Source organism: Carcharhinus amblyrhynchos, chromosome 5, assembly GCF_965287045.1.
Source record: "Carcharhinus amblyrhynchos chromosome 5, sCarAmb.v2.hapA, whole genome shotgun sequence".
In the NCBI taxonomy this organism is placed as follows: Eukaryota; Metazoa; Chordata; class Chondrichthyes; order Carcharhiniformes; family Carcharhinidae; genus Carcharhinus; species Carcharhinus amblyrhynchos.
Window position 1 is genome coordinate 108,926,178 of NC_137328.1, and position 18,005 is coordinate 108,944,182.

At 42.7% G+C, this 18,005-nt stretch overlaps 1 protein-coding gene across 6 annotated transcripts in view; it reads right to left on the bottom strand.

Annotated features, from left to right (window-relative positions):
• Positions 1-18,005, bottom strand: part of tenm3 (teneurin transmembrane protein 3) — a 909,202-nt gene that overhangs the window by 127,413 nt on the left and 763,784 nt on the right. For 5 of the 6 annotated variants that reach the window (XM_080189438.1, XM_080189437.1, XM_080189435.1 and 2 more), the window contains one exon: positions 61-207. In XM_080189438.1, the coding sequence (XP_080045564.1) occupies positions 61-207 (147 nt within the window). Of the gene's footprint in view, positions 1-60; positions 208-3,901; positions 3,923-4,991; positions 5,019-18,005 lie in introns of all 6 variants that reach the window. The other variant, XM_080189440.1, reaches the window with a different exon arrangement.

Sequence of the window (18,005 nt, forward strand, 5' to 3'; positions counted from 1 at the left end):
CATCGTTAACCTTTTTTTCAGGCATGGACAGCGGCAAGGGTCAAATGTCTGTGTTCTTACCTCCTTCGTTGTCCTTGCTGTCAGAGCATGCAGTCTCCATGGCGACGTCGCACCCGGCTCCTCTCCACCCCATCTGGCAAACACAATGCCAGCCATTTTGGTCCAGGGTGCACCTCCCATTACTATTGCAAAGGCCAGGGCAACCCTCTGGGGAAAAAAATACAGAGAATAAATGCTAAAGATAAACCTCTGTTGCTGTGGTATGCAAATAGACACTCATGGGGGATCACTAGCTAGAAGCCTTTTATTGAAGCACAGATACCATAATTTCACATGGATAAACTGTACCCTTCTGCATTAGAAATGATGAATATTTGTCACTCTATGAAAGGCACAAATATCTTGCAGTCCATAGAAAATCATTGTGTGGTAATTGCAGTATCATATCCTGATGTGTAATCTATGCCAATATAGTTGGCTGAAGGAGTATGGTGAAGTCACATTTCGATGAAAATTATGTTTCACACAGGAATCTTATAAGGAATTTCAAATTATCCATAATTCTCCTTCGTATTATTATGGTTACCAAGGAGACCAAATATGTGAATGGGGAGGCCTCCAGTCCAGAGTGAAGATTCAATAGAGAAACAGCACAGGAAATAATGGAAAGAAGTGTGAATTATGTAACAAGATGCCCTTTTCCAATTACAAGAAGGTGAAATTCCAGGTTAGGTTCAGTAAAGGTCAATTCAGTTCCAATGAAATTCACTGAGATTTCCTCGGAACTGTGGCCCGTAACTTTGCCAACACGGTTTTCTGTTGGTCTTCCAGTGGAATTATGGTGATGGAGCGGAACACTTGCAAGGAAATTCCACACCAGGGTGCCTCTGGGTGAGGTGGCGTGCAAGTACACAACACTGTCCCTTTTACTGTCAGAACTAGGTGCAAGGACATTGAAGGCAAGGGGACAAAGATTCCATCACTCCGTTGCCTGTTAAGAAAGGGAAGTGAATGTCGTTCAATCCATTACCCAATGGACCAGTTCACAGTAAAGAGATGATCCAAATTCACCGTGACACCATGGTTCTGAGACATTCCCAGAGCAGACAGGCTAATTGCTAGGCTGAGTTGTAGGTACAGGAGTGGGGGGGATATTCTGTTCTTTAACTACTCCTGATAGAAAGCCTTGACTGTTCACTAGACATAAGGGGCAAGATTTTATGGCCTTGCTTGACCCGAGACTGGAAAATCCCAGTCAAGGTCAACAGACCTTCCCACTGCCCGCCCTGTGCCTGCCCCAATTCCTGTGGTGGGAGGCACAGTAGAATTATGGCAAAAAGCATTTATGCGTTTTAAAATTTGATGACTCCCATCAAAGGGGTCACAGTCTGAGGATTTGGGGTAGGCCATTTAGGACAGAGATGCAGAGACATTTCTTCACCCAAAGAGTGGTGAGCCTGTGGAATTCATTACCACAGGAAGTAGTTGATGCCAAAACACTGAATGTATCAAGACGAGGCTAGATACAGCATTTGGGGGGAATGGGATCAAAGGTTATGGGGAGGAAGCAGGCTATTGAGTTGGACAATCAGCCATGATTGTGATGAATGATGGAGCAAGCTCGAGGGGCAAATGGCTTCCTCCTGCTCCTACCTTCTATGTTTCTAAGTAAGAGTCATCAAACTGATGGCATGATCTGTTTGCAGCTATGGGCTTGGCAAGTGAACTACATTGTTCAGACTTAACCTGACGAGTCATCTTACCCATTGTAAATAGGCAACGAGTGCCCAGATTTTACACTTGTGCTATGAGCTACCTGCTTTCCTGATACACCAGGAACAGATGATCCTGGATCAGCAACTCTGCCACTGAGTGCTGATACAGTAGCAGTGTCGTTTCTTATCACCCCACTCAATTCCTCTCTTCCATTTCTCAAAGCACTTCTCCTCAGCTGTCATAAGTTTCTGCAGATGCCAGTCCTCCCCACCCCTTAAGACTCATTCCGGTCATTCTTTATGCATGAGGATTGATAGTTAACCCTTAAAAATGGAACCTCAGCCTTATCAAAATCCTCTCCCAGCAAGCGTCACTTGTGATCCATTGCATATAGATGGGATTATATATCTAATTGAGGGTATTCAGATGGTCAATGAATTGAATAGGGAGGATAAAAAGGAAGTATTTTCTCTGAAAGACATAGGCATTACCTTAAACCTAGAATCAGGGATGATGTCAGGAAGCACTTCTGGACCTCAAAGATGATACAGTTCTGGAACTGACTCCAATTAAGGCCAAGTCAATTGAAAATTCCAAAGCTGCAATGAGTAGATTTTTGTTAGGGAGGTATGTTAAGAGTTATGGATACCAGCCAGGTAGGTGGAGTCAATATGCTCAGCAGCCATTATCTACGTGGAAGGTAGGACAGGTTCCAGGGCCAACCTTGTTCCTCTTTTCTTAAGGAATCAATACCTCAGATACTTTTCCCATTCTTAGCTGAGGAATTCTGAAACCAACTGCAGCCTTCAGTTGCTGTGTGTTGAGATGAGAGCACGGAGAACAGGTCAGAAATTCAATCTGGCTCCATGTGGTTCAGATCTAAACCAGACGGAGCTTTACACTCAACCAGTTAAACATCCGAAGGGCTTAGTTAGGCCTCATTTAGAATATTGTGTACAATTCTGGCCCCCACACTACCAGAAGGATGTGGATGCTTTGGAGAGGGTACAGAAGAAGTTTACTGGTCTGGAGGGCATTGGCTATGAGGAGAGGTTGGATAAACTCGGTTTGTTCTCACTGGAGCGTTGGAGGTAGAGGGGTGATCTGATAGAGGTCTGCAAGATTATGACTGGCATGGACAGAGTGGATCGTCAGATGCTCTAGCCTAGGGTAGAAAGGTCAAGTACGAAGAGATGTAGATTTAAGGTGTGTGGGGAAAAGTTTAGAGGAGATGTGTGAGGCAAGTTTTTTAACAGATGGTGATGAATGTGTGGAACGCGCTACCGGGGGAGGTGGTGGGAGCAGGTAATAAAGTGGCATTTAAGGAGCAACTAGACGAGTACATGAATAGGATGGGAATGGAAGGATACGGACTCTGTAAGTGCATATGGTTTTAGTTTAGGCAGGCATCACGATCAGCGCGAGCTTGGAGGGCCGAAAGGCCTGTTCCTGCGCTGTACTGTTCTGAAACCTTGGGATTTCATTTCCGAAGAACGAATAGACCTGGCATGCATTTTCTGTCCATTTTCTTCTGCGTTTATCCTCTTATGGGCAATTTTTCAGCACAGGACAATGTGGATTGACAGACAACTCCCCCGTATATAAAGATTAGCACACCAATTCAGCATGAACCATTTGGAGGCAAGGACTGTATCTGGTTCTGTCTCCAGCCCACCCCACCCTCGAACCATCCCACCACCCCTCCCACACTTCAGACAGAATCTCCTGCTACATGGGCCTTTCCAGTTGATGCTTATTCATGTGAAATTATGGTAACTGAAATAGATGAACAAAGTATAGGTAAGGTGTCGATAACTATACTTTATTAGATTTTAAAAAATAAAACTTTTTAAGCTTGAAAAATTCACATTCCTTTCAAAGGAGTAAGCAAAGGCCAGGAAACAAGTGAGCGCTGAGCACCTAGTCAAGGCTGCGGATGGGCTGAACGGGACAGACAAGGTATTCAACAGAAACAGCAGCTTGGCATGTTGAACGGCTTAAGACGGACAGAACGCAATAACCATAAGAACCACAATGAACATAGACTAAAAGCCTGAGCAGAAAAAAAAAGTCAACCAAAGAAACGTGAAAATGGGAAAAACAAAATCACGCTAAATGACGTGCTTGAAGACAGATAGCAGAGAGGGATTGTCCGTAACAATCCCCCCGGGGCTTTTGTCTTTACCTTTATATCCTATCTTGTCTGCTATTATGGACAAGGAGGAAAATTGTGGAAAACATAATTAAAAGTAATGGCATATTCAGAATCTGTATTCATACAAACAGAAGAAAAAGGATGCTCGCAATTACAAAGATATGAGTGAGTCGAACAAAACTCCTGCTCTTAATAATGAAGGCTGGTTTTTACTGTCAAAGCTATCAGTTTGAATAAAACACGGCTGCAAATGCAGCTACAGGAACATTCCTGCAAGCTAAGTAACATATTTCAGAAATGCTGTTAAAACACATAAATACTATTGATGAAAGATGAGGAGGTGCCACCATCATTAAACTTGTATCAAATTTACCCCGAGCCACTTAACAGTTTCACAGATAGCTACTAACAGTGCTTGATATTGTTACAAATGATTTCTTCCTGCAGGATGGAATTAATCCTCAAACATTCTGCGACTCATTTTTTTCCCCTCCTGCATCGACTATTGATGTGTAACGGGGAAAAGCTCTCAATTGCTTTTGAACAATTTTGCAGGTGCTACAGTGGGTGAGTTAGAATCTGTACCACCAGCTGCAACGAGAGAGCAAATGAATCTCACGCAAATCCATCTGCAGCTTTAAAGTTTGTTTATTAGTGTCGCAAGTAGGTTTACACTGCAATGAAGTTTTACTGTGAAAAATACCCTAATCGTCACACTCTGACACCTATTCGGGTACACTGAGGGAGAATTTAGCATGGCCAATGCGTCTAACCAGCACGTCTTTCGGATTGTGGGAGGAAACTGGCGCAGACATTGAGGAGAACGTGCAGACTCCGCTCAGACAGTCACCCAAGCTGGGAATTGAACCCGGGTCCCTGGCGCTGTGATGTAGCAGCGCTAATTACTGTGCCGCCCAGCTAATTGCCTTTAAAGATTTTCAGGTACTAATTGCTGTATCAAATATTGCAGACATAACTCAGTATAAATGCTTCATTAATGCGTTATCTGACAAAAGCTTGAATAATGAAACCATGATGCAAACAAAGTAAAAGTCAGTTACTTATTTACTGTAGTTACAGAGACAGCATAATAAGAACAGCAAAAGAAAACATGCAGTACCTTTAACTATCTTATCCAGAAAGTGTGCTTTGGAAATAAAACATAGACATTTAAGAACAGCAACATACAGTACAGGGAAATCTCTACATTCTTGACTTTCATGTGTATTCTCAGAACTGTTTTATGTATATACTCTTAAATTGCAGTTGTTCCCTAGGTGCAACACATTACCACATATTGCAGGCAGTATACATGATTCTGGAGGCTTGAATCGCTTTCATGGCTTAATCTTAAAATCAAGCTACATTGCTCCGGGATTACGTCAGGAAGCAAATTTTCACACAAAGGAGAGTGGAGTTCTCTGAAGGCAGGCGCACACAGTTAGGATACAGATCAGTGATGATCTAATTGAATGGTTGAATAGGTTCGAGAGAATGAATCTACTCTTGTTCCGCTGTTAGAATAGTAATCCGGACAGAAAATTGCTGTTTATCTTTTTCTTAGTTGAGAGATGCTGAAACCAAGTGAAGCCACTTGTTGGTTGCCCTGCCAAAATCACAGAATGGGGTAGCAGGTCATTCGTAAGTTCTTCTACATCAGTCCTTGAAAAGTGACCCTGGGTGTCTTACACTGGCGCATGACAGCTATAGAGCTGGTGCGTTCAACAGGACTAGCAACATAGATGTAGTATTAAAGGAGGATATGGCAGTCAAATCAAACTCAACGTGGCTTTTTGGTTTTATGAGCTTAGTTTAGGTAAGAACAAGCTATTTTCACGAAGGAGAAAGGAGTAAATGATTTGTCAACTGTAAAAGGCTTGGCAGCTACATTAACAAATTGCGTTGGACAAAACCGGGGAGGTGAAAACAGCCTGTGGAAGATTTTGCCTTATTGTTAAGTGTTGGTGGTATCATTAACATAGCAGGAAGATTCCCTCCGATCAGTGCCCCTAGCTAAGAACTATAAGGTATTTTAAAATGCAGAGGGGAAAAACTGCTATGGTCACCAGCAAGATATATCATCATAAATACATTCTTAATCATATGTATATTTAAATAATAAATGATTAATCTTTGAAAAGAATTTGACATCCGTGTTACAATTTGAGATTGCTCTTGTATTTTCACCCTTTTGATTCTCGGGCTGGAATTCTCCCACGTTGCTTGCCGTGGGAATTGTTGGGGGCGAGACAGAAAATTTAGCGGACCATTAAAAGGTGAGCTGGGGCATGAACCTCCGGTCTTGGGCGCACACAGCCGGAGAGTCGTTCCCGTTCCACCTGCCATAGGAATCGGAGCAGGTGAGGGGCGGACCACGGAAGGTTCCGTTGACCTCGGGGGTGGAATTTTCCAGTTTTGGGATGAGCGCGACCAGAAAATCCAGTCCTTCATCTTTTCTTGGAAAAATTCCATCCACTTGTGCATGCCAGAAATGAGCTGATTGAATGTGTGATGGAAGTGGGTCCAATCGAGGCATTCAAAAGGGAATAAACTGTTAATTGAAAAGGGACAATGTGCAGGATTATGGGGAGGTGGGAAAAGGCACTAATTAAACTGTTTACTCGGAGAGCCAGTGCAGACACGATGGGCCGAATGGCCTCCTTTTGCCATGAATTCTATATTCATCACTGTTTCTTCAAGAGATTTTTGTCTTAGTGAAACATATTTTTAACAATTACAGAATTCTCTTTTTAAGATCATGCTAGTGTGTTGTATAATATATAAGAATGGAATGCTGATAGTATTTATGTTAAGAAAGGAACTGCGGCCTTTTTCCTCCCAAACCTCATAAAAGATTGAAGTATCTCCAGTGGCTTTTCATTTTTATTAATTTGGGCCCTGGTTACAAGTACCATACCTTTGCCAACAGCTCCATCCCCCTACCTCAGGGGGATGACCACTACCTCAGTGTATGGCAAACTGGTTTCCTACTCAATGCCATAGCTTCTGAGTTCAAATCCCCTCCATCAGAAAGATTGCCTATTCCTACCCTTATCACATCACCCACCATTACCTCAATCCATTATCCACAGAAATCCTCCTTCAAGCAACATCTCTTATGTATTTGACCCAATGCCAGTTCACTGCCCAGCAGATTCCGGCTAACCAGTCCTGAATGCAATTAAGGGTGGCACAGTGATACAGTGGTTAGCACTGCTGCCTCACAGCGTCAGGGACCCAGGTTTGATTGTGGCCTTGGGTGACTGTATGGAATTTACACATTCTCCCTGCATCTCTGTGGATTTCCTCAGCCTCTGTCTTTCCAGTGAAAACAATCCTACTTTATTCAACCTCTTCTCATAGTCAATGTCCTTGAGCAACATCCTGTTAAACCTTTTTTGCACTCTCTCCAAAGCTTCCACATCCTTCTGGTAGTGTAGTGGCCAGAACTGCACCCAATACTCCAAATGCCACCTAACCAAGGTTTTATCTAGCTGCAACATGATTTGCCAATTCTCGTACTCAATACCCCAGCTGATGAAGGCAAGCATGCCGTACGCCTTCTTAATCACCTTGGCCACTTTGTTGCCACTTTTAGGGAACTGTGGACCTGCACACCAGATCCCTCTGTATGCAAATGTTATCTTCTTTTTTGCTATTTGTCGTTTAGCACTATAGTCCGAAAGCTTATGATCAGACATAACATTCAAGTGACATGTCAGTGCTAGACTCTGAGTCTGAGCCTTTGGTTCGTTGTCTGATTTCAAGAAGAAATTAGATATAGCTCTTTAGGCTAAAGGGATCACGGGATATGAGGAGAAGATGGGATCAGGATGTTGATTTTGATGATCAGCCATGATCAAAATGAATGGCGGAGCAGGCTCGGAGGGCCGAATGGCCTCCTCCTGCTTCTATTTTCTATGTACCAAGTCCAAAGTTGAGGTAAAACAAAGTGTTAAGAATATTCTTCCTTTCCATGGATGACTTCTTTCACAGGGTAGTATATCATTATAACAACATTTGATTTAGTTCAGTTCTGAAATTGAGGTAACACAGCATCTATCACTCCCTTGTTAATCTTCTAGCACTGTAACCACTGCTGTAAGAATAAAAAAAACACTGATATGTCTTGAATTCAGTTCTTAAAGAATTGGAGATTTACTGCCAAACAGGTTTTTAATTTCAACCTTATGAACAACTTCTTAATTATATTATTATTCAACTGATTCTATTTGGTTGCTTGTGCAGTTTGGACTCTCGAGATAGTCCGACTAATGCATCAAATAACTCACTGGACTGAATTACATATTTTGAGTGCCTTCCCTCGAGTATTCCATTATCATTTCAAGGCATTTTTGCAGCACTTCAGTTTTGTACATACATACAAATCAAGGTGCAGCAGATCTAAATTTAAAATTTATCAGCATGTTATTCTTAGCAGGTACCCACTGTGAATTACAACAGGGAGCACCATATGGTCCAACCAGTGCTGTTGAAGGGACCTCGGCAGATTGCCACAGTGCATCTTATAGATGGTATGCACTGCTACCACGGTGCGCTGGTGGTGGAGGGTGTGAATGTTTACCAGGCTGAGTCCTGGGATGGCAGGTTTGTCATATGAGGAGAGACTAAATCGGTTAGGATTATATTCACTGGAGTTCAGAAGAGTGAGAGGGGATCTTATAGCAATTTATAAAATTCTAATGGGGTGAGATAGAGTAGATTCAGAAAGAATGTTCCCAATGGTGGGAGAATTAGGGATTCTCCCACCATTGGGGTCACAGTTTGAGGATGAGGGGTAAACCTTTTAGAACTGAGGCGAGGAGAAATTTCTTCACCCAGAGGGTGGTGAATGTGTGGAATTCACTGTCACAGAATGTAGTTGAGGCCAAAATGTCTGATTTCAAGAAGAAATTAGATGTAGCTCATGGAGCTAAAGGCAGATTCAGAAAGAATGTTCCTGATGGTGGGGGAGTCCAGCACTCACGGGTCATAGTTTAAGGATAAGAGGTAAAACTTTTAGAATTGAAGTGAGGAGAAATTTCTTCACCCAGAGGGTGGAGAATGTGTGGAATTCATTATCACAGAATGTAATAGGGGCCAAAACGTTGTCTGATTTCAAGAAGAAACTAGATATAGCTCTTGGGGCTAAAGGGGTCAAGGGATATGGGGGGAAGGAGGGGGATCAGGGTATTTGATGATTAGCCATGATCAAAATGATTGGCGGAGCAGGCTCGAAGAGCCGAATGGCCTACTGCTGCTTCTAGTTTCTATGTTCTATGTTCAGGTGGTGGATTGAGCACCAATCAAGTCTTGGATGGTGTTGAGCTTAAGTATTATTGGATTTGTACTCTTCCAGCAAGTGGAGAGTGACGTGTACCTTGTAGATGGTGGAAAGGTTTTGGAGAGTCCGGAGATGAGTTACTCACTGCAAAATCGCCAACCTCTCACCTGTTCTTGTAGCCACAGTATTTATACAGCTGGTCCGGTTCAGTTTCTGGTCCATGGTGGCCCCAGGATACTGACAGCAGGCAATTCAATAGTGGTAAAGGGACATAGTTAGGTTCATTCTTGTAGGTAATGGTTATTGTCTGGCACTTACGTGGCACAAATGCTACTTGACACTTCACAACCCAAACTCAAATGTTGTCCAGAACTTGCTGCATATGGACATGCTACGCTTCAATAACTGAGGAGCTGCAAATTTCATTTTTTATTTATTCATTTATGGGAGTGGATGTTACTGGCTGGGCCAGCATTTATTGCCTATCCCTAATTGGCTTGAACTGAGTGGCTTGCTAGTCCATTTAAGAGTCAGCCACATTGCTGTGGGTCTGGAGCCACCTGTGAGCCAGACCAGATAAGAACAGATTTCCTTCCCGAATGGATGTTAGCGATCTATAGAATCCCAACAGTGCAGAAGGAGGCCATTCAGCTCATCGAGTCTGCACCGACTCTCTGACAAGAGTATCTTACCCAGGCTCTCTCCCCGCCCAATACCCGTAACCTGACACATTCACCATGGCTAATCCATCTAATTTATGTATCTAGGAACACTAAGGGTCAATTTAGTATGGCCAATCCACCGAACCTACACATCTTTGGAGTGTGGGAGAAAACTGGAGCACCCGGAGGAAACTCATGCAGATATGGGGAGAAAGTGCAAACTTCCCACAGAGAGTCATCCATGGTCAGAATTGAACTGGGTCCCAGATACTGTGAGATTCTTCTAATTAAATTCAAATTGAATTTTTATTGAAAGTTCAAATTTCACCATCTGTTATGGCAAGATGCGAACTCTGGTCTCCAAAGCATTCTCCTGGGCTACTGCTCGATTAGAATTAATTATTAATTCCACCACATCACCATCTCCATGATACAGTACAATGCTCAATCATCAACAAACATCCCCACTTCTGACCTCATGTTGGAGTAAAAGATCCTGGTTACAGCAGCTGAAATTGGCTAGGCCTAGGATACTACCTTGAGGAACTCCTGCAGTGGTGACCTGGGACTGAGATGATTGTCTTCCAACAACCATAACCATCTTCCTCTGTGCGCAAATGATTAAAAGTAGTGAATAATTTTCTCCATGGTTCCAAAATGACTTCAATTTAGCTAGCGATCCTTGCTGTCACATGCTGCCAAATGCTGCCTTGATGCCAAGGACAGTAACTCTCAACTTGCGACCGAAATAGGGGATAGATAGATAGATAGATAGATAGATAGAGGATAGATAGAGTAAATGGTGGTAAGCTTTTTCCGCTATTAGAAATGGATAGAACGAGGGGTCACGGGCTTAGGGTGAGGGGGGCTAGGTATAAGACAAATATTAGAGGGCAGTTTTTCACGCAAAGGGTAGTGGGGGTGTGGAATGCACTGCCGAGTAAGGTGGTGGAAGCAGGCACGCTAGGGTTGTTTAAGAGTCACTTAGACAGCCACATGAGCAGTCTACATATAGGGGGATATAGCAGGCCTTACTAAACATTGTAGGCTTGGGATTCCGTTTTTGCCTCAGGGATGTTACAGTCTTTGCCTGTTTAATAATGAATTTTTTGTCTCCACAGGCATTTAAGTCCACCTTGTTGACCAGCAAGGGGCATGCATGCGGCAGGTTGTAGTGGGCTGCTCTTGGATGTTGCTTCAGGAGTTGCCTATTGCTTCATGTCGTTAGTGTGCTTAAATTGGACCATTTCGAGGGCAACATGACAGCTCAGAGACTATCTCTGTTGCTGTGCGGACACATGGATTTGGGCCTGTGTCTGTGGGAGTTTGCGCGTTCTCCCCGTGGTTGCGTGGGTTTCCTCCGGGTGCTCCGGTTTCCTCCCACATCCCAAAGATTCGCTTTTAGGCTGATTGATTGGGTAACAAATTGTCCCTATATTGGACCTCCCTGATCCTCGCACATTAGGCGTAGACTAAAATCATGAATAGGTCACTGAGACAATGGGACGGCGGCGCGGGCTCGTTGGGCCGAAGGGCCTGTTTCCCGTGCTGTGTTGTTCTTTGTTCTTTGAAATCTAGCTATTTTGTGCACATTTCGACGAAAGGTGTAATGTGGTCTGAAACTGAATGGGCTTGGTGGAATCTAAACTGAGAGCCAGCCAGCAAATTATTGCTGATTGAGTACCAATTAGTAAAGGTGTCATAGTCCCAGATAACTGTAGGCTGCTCTTCTCTTTGAGGGAAAAGATGATGATTAAGGTGGTGATTTAACCTGACCACACCTCAGGAGAGGGGCAAGGTTGAGCCTTCATGAATGACCTTCGCTAGAACAGGAATTGAACCTATGTTGTTGGTGTTGCTCCATGTCATGATCTAGCCATCCAGCCAACTGAGCTAACTGATAGTATTAGCAACAACAGCTTCCCTCACTTATGCTGAATGAGAATAGAGTGATGGGCTGCTAATTGGCGAGATTGGATTTGGCCTGCTCTCTGAGAACAGGACATACCTGGCAATCTTCTCAGGTGGAAGCCAGTGTTGTAGCTGTGCTGGAAAAGCTTGGCTACGGGCACAGCCCTTGTTGTCACTTTGACTTCTATCGGTAACTCTCATTGTGCATCATATAGCCTCATCTCCTGCCTTCCGATTCAAATCTTTTATATTTATTCTTATATCTACGATTGTGCCCCAATTCCTACAGTCTGTCTACAGTGTTTCATCCTTTCAGAATTTTAAACACTTCCACAAAATCATCCTGTAATATGAGATTTAAAACAAAACTCAATTTTTTAAGTCTTTCTTGGTTTTATCGCATTACAGAAAGCATTTGACTGAATCTGTACTCTGTCTCTTCCATTGACACAACATTTGCACGGCATGGTGGCACAGTGGTTAGCACTGTTGCCCCACAGCACCACGGATCCGGGTTCCATTCCCAGCTTAGGTCACTGCCTGTGCGGGGTTTGCACGTTCTCCCCGTGTCTGCGTGGGTTTCCTCCGGGTGCTCTGGTTTCCTCCCACAGTTCAAAGATGTACAGGTTAGGTTGCTTGCTCATGCCAAAGTGTCCCTTAGTGTTAGGGGGATTAGCTAGGATAAATGTATGGGGTTATGGGGTAAGGCCCGGGTGGGAATGTGGTCGGTGCAGACTCGATGGGCTGAATGGCTTCCTTCTGCGCTGCAGGATTCTACAATATTTGTCCTTGAGCTTGAAGTTACAAGCTGGGCATGATACTTCAAAGGATGTTTTGCAAAGGTTATATAGTGCAATGGATTAATGGTAATGAGTGCTACAGATCATGATGTAACTGACTTCAGCAGTCATGTGCTAAACACGCAAGAGAGAGGATGGAACACATGGGCGCCATCTTACTGGAAGTTCACGTCACACAACTGCTGCAGCGAGGTCAGAGAATATGGCATCCATACAAATCTTCATTTACTGCAGCAGGATGGGAAAATCCTGCCGGCATGAATAGTCGTAATGTTCCGGCCTCTGTACTCTGCAACCTGTTTTATTCAGACCTACACTCTAACCCGTTTTATATATAGCCTTAATAACTCAGTTTGAAGTAACTCCCCGAGTCAGGCAAATGACTGAAGATGAGATAGAACAGGCAACCAGCATACAAAACAATACAGATTCCCCATGGCATCTCAACTTTGGCATTCTGTTCTTCCAGCCACATATTTGTATTTCAATGGCTTGTTACAGCCTCATCCATTTGAGGTTGAATCTGAACACTCAAATCCCTTGTGCTTCCAACTGTAATTCATTTTAATCAAAATGCACCACATTACATTTACTGGAGCTGCACGGTGGCACAGTGGCTAGCGCTGCTGCCTCACAGTATCAGGGACCCAGATTCGATTCCTGGCTTGGGTCACTGTCTGTGTTGAATCTGCACTGTGGGTTTCCTCTGGGTACTCAGGTTTCCTCCCGCATTCCAAAGGTGTGTGGGTTAGGTGGATCGGTCATGCTAAATTGCCCCTTTTTGTCAGGGGGATTTGGCAGGGTAAATGCATGGGGTAATGGGGATAGGGCCTGCTGGGATTGTTGTCAGTGCTGACTTGTTGGGCCAAATGGCCTCTTTCTGTACTGTCAGATTCTATGATTTTATACTGACATTGAGCTTCTTTTTGATCATTCTCTCAAGTTATTACCCCCTTGTTGTTTCTGTTGACCCTCAATTATTGGCTACGTCCCCTAATTTTAAAATTGCCTCCAAATATGGGCACCAATCCCTCTTGGACTCAATTCAAATCATTCTTGTGCACAGTGAACAGAAGCAGTCTCAGAACAAAGCCTTGCACCACTTCTAGCCACTCTGAGAAACTAAATTTAATTCTTAGTCTTCCTTTTCTTCTGAAATCCAATTTCCTACTCAACATCTAATGTCACACTCATAATAGTCTCCTGTCTGCAGTTTGCCAACAGGTCTTTGAAAGTTCATATGCAACACGTCCTTGACACACATCCATCCATCATTTGATTTGGTTTGATTTATTATTGTCATATGTATTAATATAGAGCGAAAAGTATTGTTTCTTGTGCAGACAAGCATAGAGAAGGAAAGGAGAGAATGAAGAATGTAGTGTTACAGTAATAGCTAGGGTGCAGAGAAAGATCAACTTAATGCAAGGTAAATCCATTCAAAAGTCTGATGGCAACAGGGAAGAAGGTGTTCTTGAGTCAGTCGGCATGTGACCTCAGATTTGTGTATCTTTTTCCCAACGAAAGAAAATGGAAGAGAGTATGTCAGCGTTGTGTGAGGTCCTTGATTATGCTGGCTGCTTTTCCGAGTAAGTGGCAAGTGTAGACAGTGTCAATGAATGAGAGGCTGGTTTGCGTGATGGACTGGGCTTCACTCACAACCCTGTGTAATTTCCTGTAGTCTTGGACAGATTGAATGTCACCTTCTTCAAAAGCTCTATCAGGTTTGTCATGCGTGAGCTTTCTTGTTGAAATCACTGATGACTGCTTCTAATTATTGCCTCCTCATCTAATAATTTTCACTTTTTAATCCTAGGATTCTCCAGACCAGGGGTGTCATAGGATTCCCGGGTTTGATCAGCTTCCTTTTTTAGAAAATGATTTTCCATTGGCTACTTTCGAGTTCTTTGGGCACATTACCAACAGAGTCCCAAAATATAGGGCTCATTACTGTAGTAACTGGCCCCTTTAAGGGATGCCCACTGGGTGAGTCATGTAACCTGGTTACCCAATGACAAACGAGTGTGGGGCTCTTGGTGCAGAGTGCGGGCTTTTGCAACCAAAGTACATCCTGGAATTGGACGTGTTAACATCGTGAACGCGCTCTATATATTTATCTGCTTGTAAATAAGCCATTATAGTTCGTTTTACTAATTGGTGGTTGCCAATCCTTCCACTTATTACACTGGCGAGGAGGCAATGCACCATAGAAAGCATTCTTTTTGGTTGCATCACAGCTTTGTATGGCTCCGACTCTGCCCAAGACTGCAAGGAACTACAAAAGATCCTGAATGTAGCCCAAAGCATCATGCAAATCAGCCTCCCAACCATTGACTCTGTCTACACTTCCTGCTGCCTCAGCAAAGCAACCAGCATAATTAAGGACCCCACACACCCCGGGCATTCTCTCTTCCACCTTCTTCCATTGGGAAAAAGATACAAAAGTCTGAGGTCACGTACCAACTGACTCAAGGACTGTTTCTTCCCTGCTGCTGTCAGACTTTTGAATGGACTTAGCTTGCATTAAGTTGATCTTTCTCTACACCCGAGCTATGATGGTAACACTACATTCTTCACTCTCGCATTTCCTTCTCTATGAATGGTATGTTTTGACTGTGTAGTATGCAAGAAACAATACGTTTCACTGCATGTTAATACATGTGACAATAATAAATCAAATCAAATCAGAGCCAAGAGAACGTTGTTGCAACACTGCAGAGTGAATCAGATCGATCCCAGCCTGTAAGGGAGGGAGCAGGCATGCTCTCTTTGGGAAGTAAGGTGCCTGAGTTGTGACCACTGGCAATTGGAATAGTTGGAGTTTTTTTTCAGAGCTAATGAAGTAAGTACAAAGAAGAAAAGTACATCACGGAAACAGGCCCTTCAGCACCCGAAGTCTGTGCTGATCATGATGCCCTAACTAAACTAAACAAAAGCCTTCTGCCCTTATTCAAAGAACAAAGAAAAAAGAAAGAAGAAAGTCAATTTGTGTCACCTTCCAGTGAATGATGAGAGTATGTTGCAGGATTTTCCCAGAGCTGTTTTTTATTCAGATTACATCCTAATAACAGGCTCCACTGAGGAAAAACATTGGACAAATTTGGATCAGGTTGTGGGGAGATTCCAGAAGGAATCTAAAAAGAGAAAAAAATTGCACTTTCCAATTAGATAAGGTGGCTTATCTTGGTTATTGGGTTGATGCTCAAGAGTTACACCTAACGGAGGACAAAGACAAAGTCAGAATGATTAAGGAGGCACTGGCTCTTAGAAACACCACAGAATTCAGATCCTTCCTTAGGATGGTCAACTGTTACAGGCAGTTCCTCCCAAATCTATCAACATTACTAGCACTGTTGCATGTGTTGTTAAAGAAGTGCCAGAGATGGTGTTGGAAAACACACACAAAAATAGGCTTTTAACCAAGTTAAGTAGACACTAACATACTTATTAGTGCATTTTGATCCCTCTGAGAAGATAGTACTTACATGTGATGCATCACCGTAAGGGGTTAGGGTTGTGTTATCCCATACAATGGACGATCGGTCAGGGAGACTCATTGGAAGAATCTTCTCAGACACAGAAAGAGGATATTCCCAGATAAAGAAAGAAGGCCTCACTGTTATCTTCAGCATCAAGAAATTTCATCAATAAATATAGGGAGACACTTTATTATCATCACAGACCACAAGCCACTTTTAGGGCTTTTCAGGGAAGACAAAGCGATTCCATTAATTGCTTCTGCTCGAGTACAATGATGGGCAGTGTTCTTGTTGACATAAAACTATAATTTCAAATATTGGCCAGGAGCTCACATAGCCAATGCAGAGGCTTTGAGTCTTTGTTACCAGAAAGCACGCCACCCCTTTAGCACCGCAAGAGATTGTAATGGCCTGCGGCTTTCTGGACTCTTTGCCTGTCACAGTGCAGCAGGTCAAGTACTGGACTAATAGGGACCCTTTGTTGTTAAAGATTAAATGTATGATATTGGGTCATGTGACCTGGTCTCCCAATGGGGAACGAGTGCGGGAATCTTGGTGCAGAGCACGATTCCAGAGCTGGAAGTGAGAACATCATGAAAGCACTCTGTATACTTATCTGCTTATAAACATACCATTATAATCTGTTATGCACTAACTGTTGGTTGCCAATCCTTCCAATTACTACAGTTACGTTCACTACTCATGTGGAAAACAATTAAAGTGTGGCTGATCCATTCGGTGTTCTCTATATTGATTTGAATGGAATTACCAAGCAGAATAGTGATTATTGCAATGCTCAAAGTGCAGGTGGGGCTATAGAGGGATACCTAGGATATTAGAGGGATTCATTTCAAAGGGTGAATTGGCCTATTCTTATTCTTGACATTTTTAATCTTCTTGGTAAAAAATACTTTCTCCTGATAAATTTATATTAAATTTATTTTCACCAATTTCCAATTCTGATCTCTGTCCTACATTTCTGATGTTGAAGTAATAATGAGGGTACCTCATCTGTACCATTTATTAATAATATTAGATGTACTCCACCGAGGTCCATCCTACCTTGACACTGGCATTTTTCTGGGCTGGGGAATTTGCGTTCGTTAACCTTCCCGCAGGTTTCATTAATTTCCAATTGGGAACAGCCTTGTGGGTTTTTTTTGCTGGACTCTTTCAGATGTTTGTATATCTATTTTGTGATGCAGGACTTAGAGGGAATAAAATATAGATGACTTTCCATTTGGATTTTTACCCTCCTGATTCATCAAAGATTATCTCCCCTTCAAATATGCGAAGGATCTGAAGGCCATCCTCCAGTTAATTATCTTCCTGAATGGCTAGTAAAGACTCTTCATTAACAATTAACCTCACTCTTACAGCAATCTTTGCAATGAATAGTAACGACTGTCATTAATGCTCCATTAAGGAAATAAATAGACGGAACTCATCACCAGGCCCAGATTATTCACTGTCAGATATTAATAGGTATGATGAAATGGTAATAATGTACAAGTGGGTACGCATTAACTGTGTTCAGTTCAATCATTGAGCCCTGAATCTGATTAAGTTGCTCAAGTGCTGCTTCTTCGTCACTTAATTATTATTCATCACACAATTCTGCCACTTCGCAAACACAGACACATTTACAATAAATTCTTTTTTATTTTGCACATATTGAGCAATTTTGTTCTCTGAAAATTATCAGCCAATCTTATTAGGCTCCTTTTCAAGTTCATCTCTTTCCATACATGGTTGTATTCTGCATTACGATCAACATCAGCTCAGATTCATTTATCATCTCATCTGAATCCTTTTATCACTGTCCCAGCGCCCGATTTAACTTGATGCTTGAATCTCACAAGGTTGTTTTTCCTTCAATTAACAATGACACCAGTAATTAAATGCGGAATTGATGCTGCAGTGTGACAAAGGTTGTAATGTTGTAAGATGTAATAGATTTTGGTAAAATGAAAAACAGGCTAACGTGGAATAGGTTTG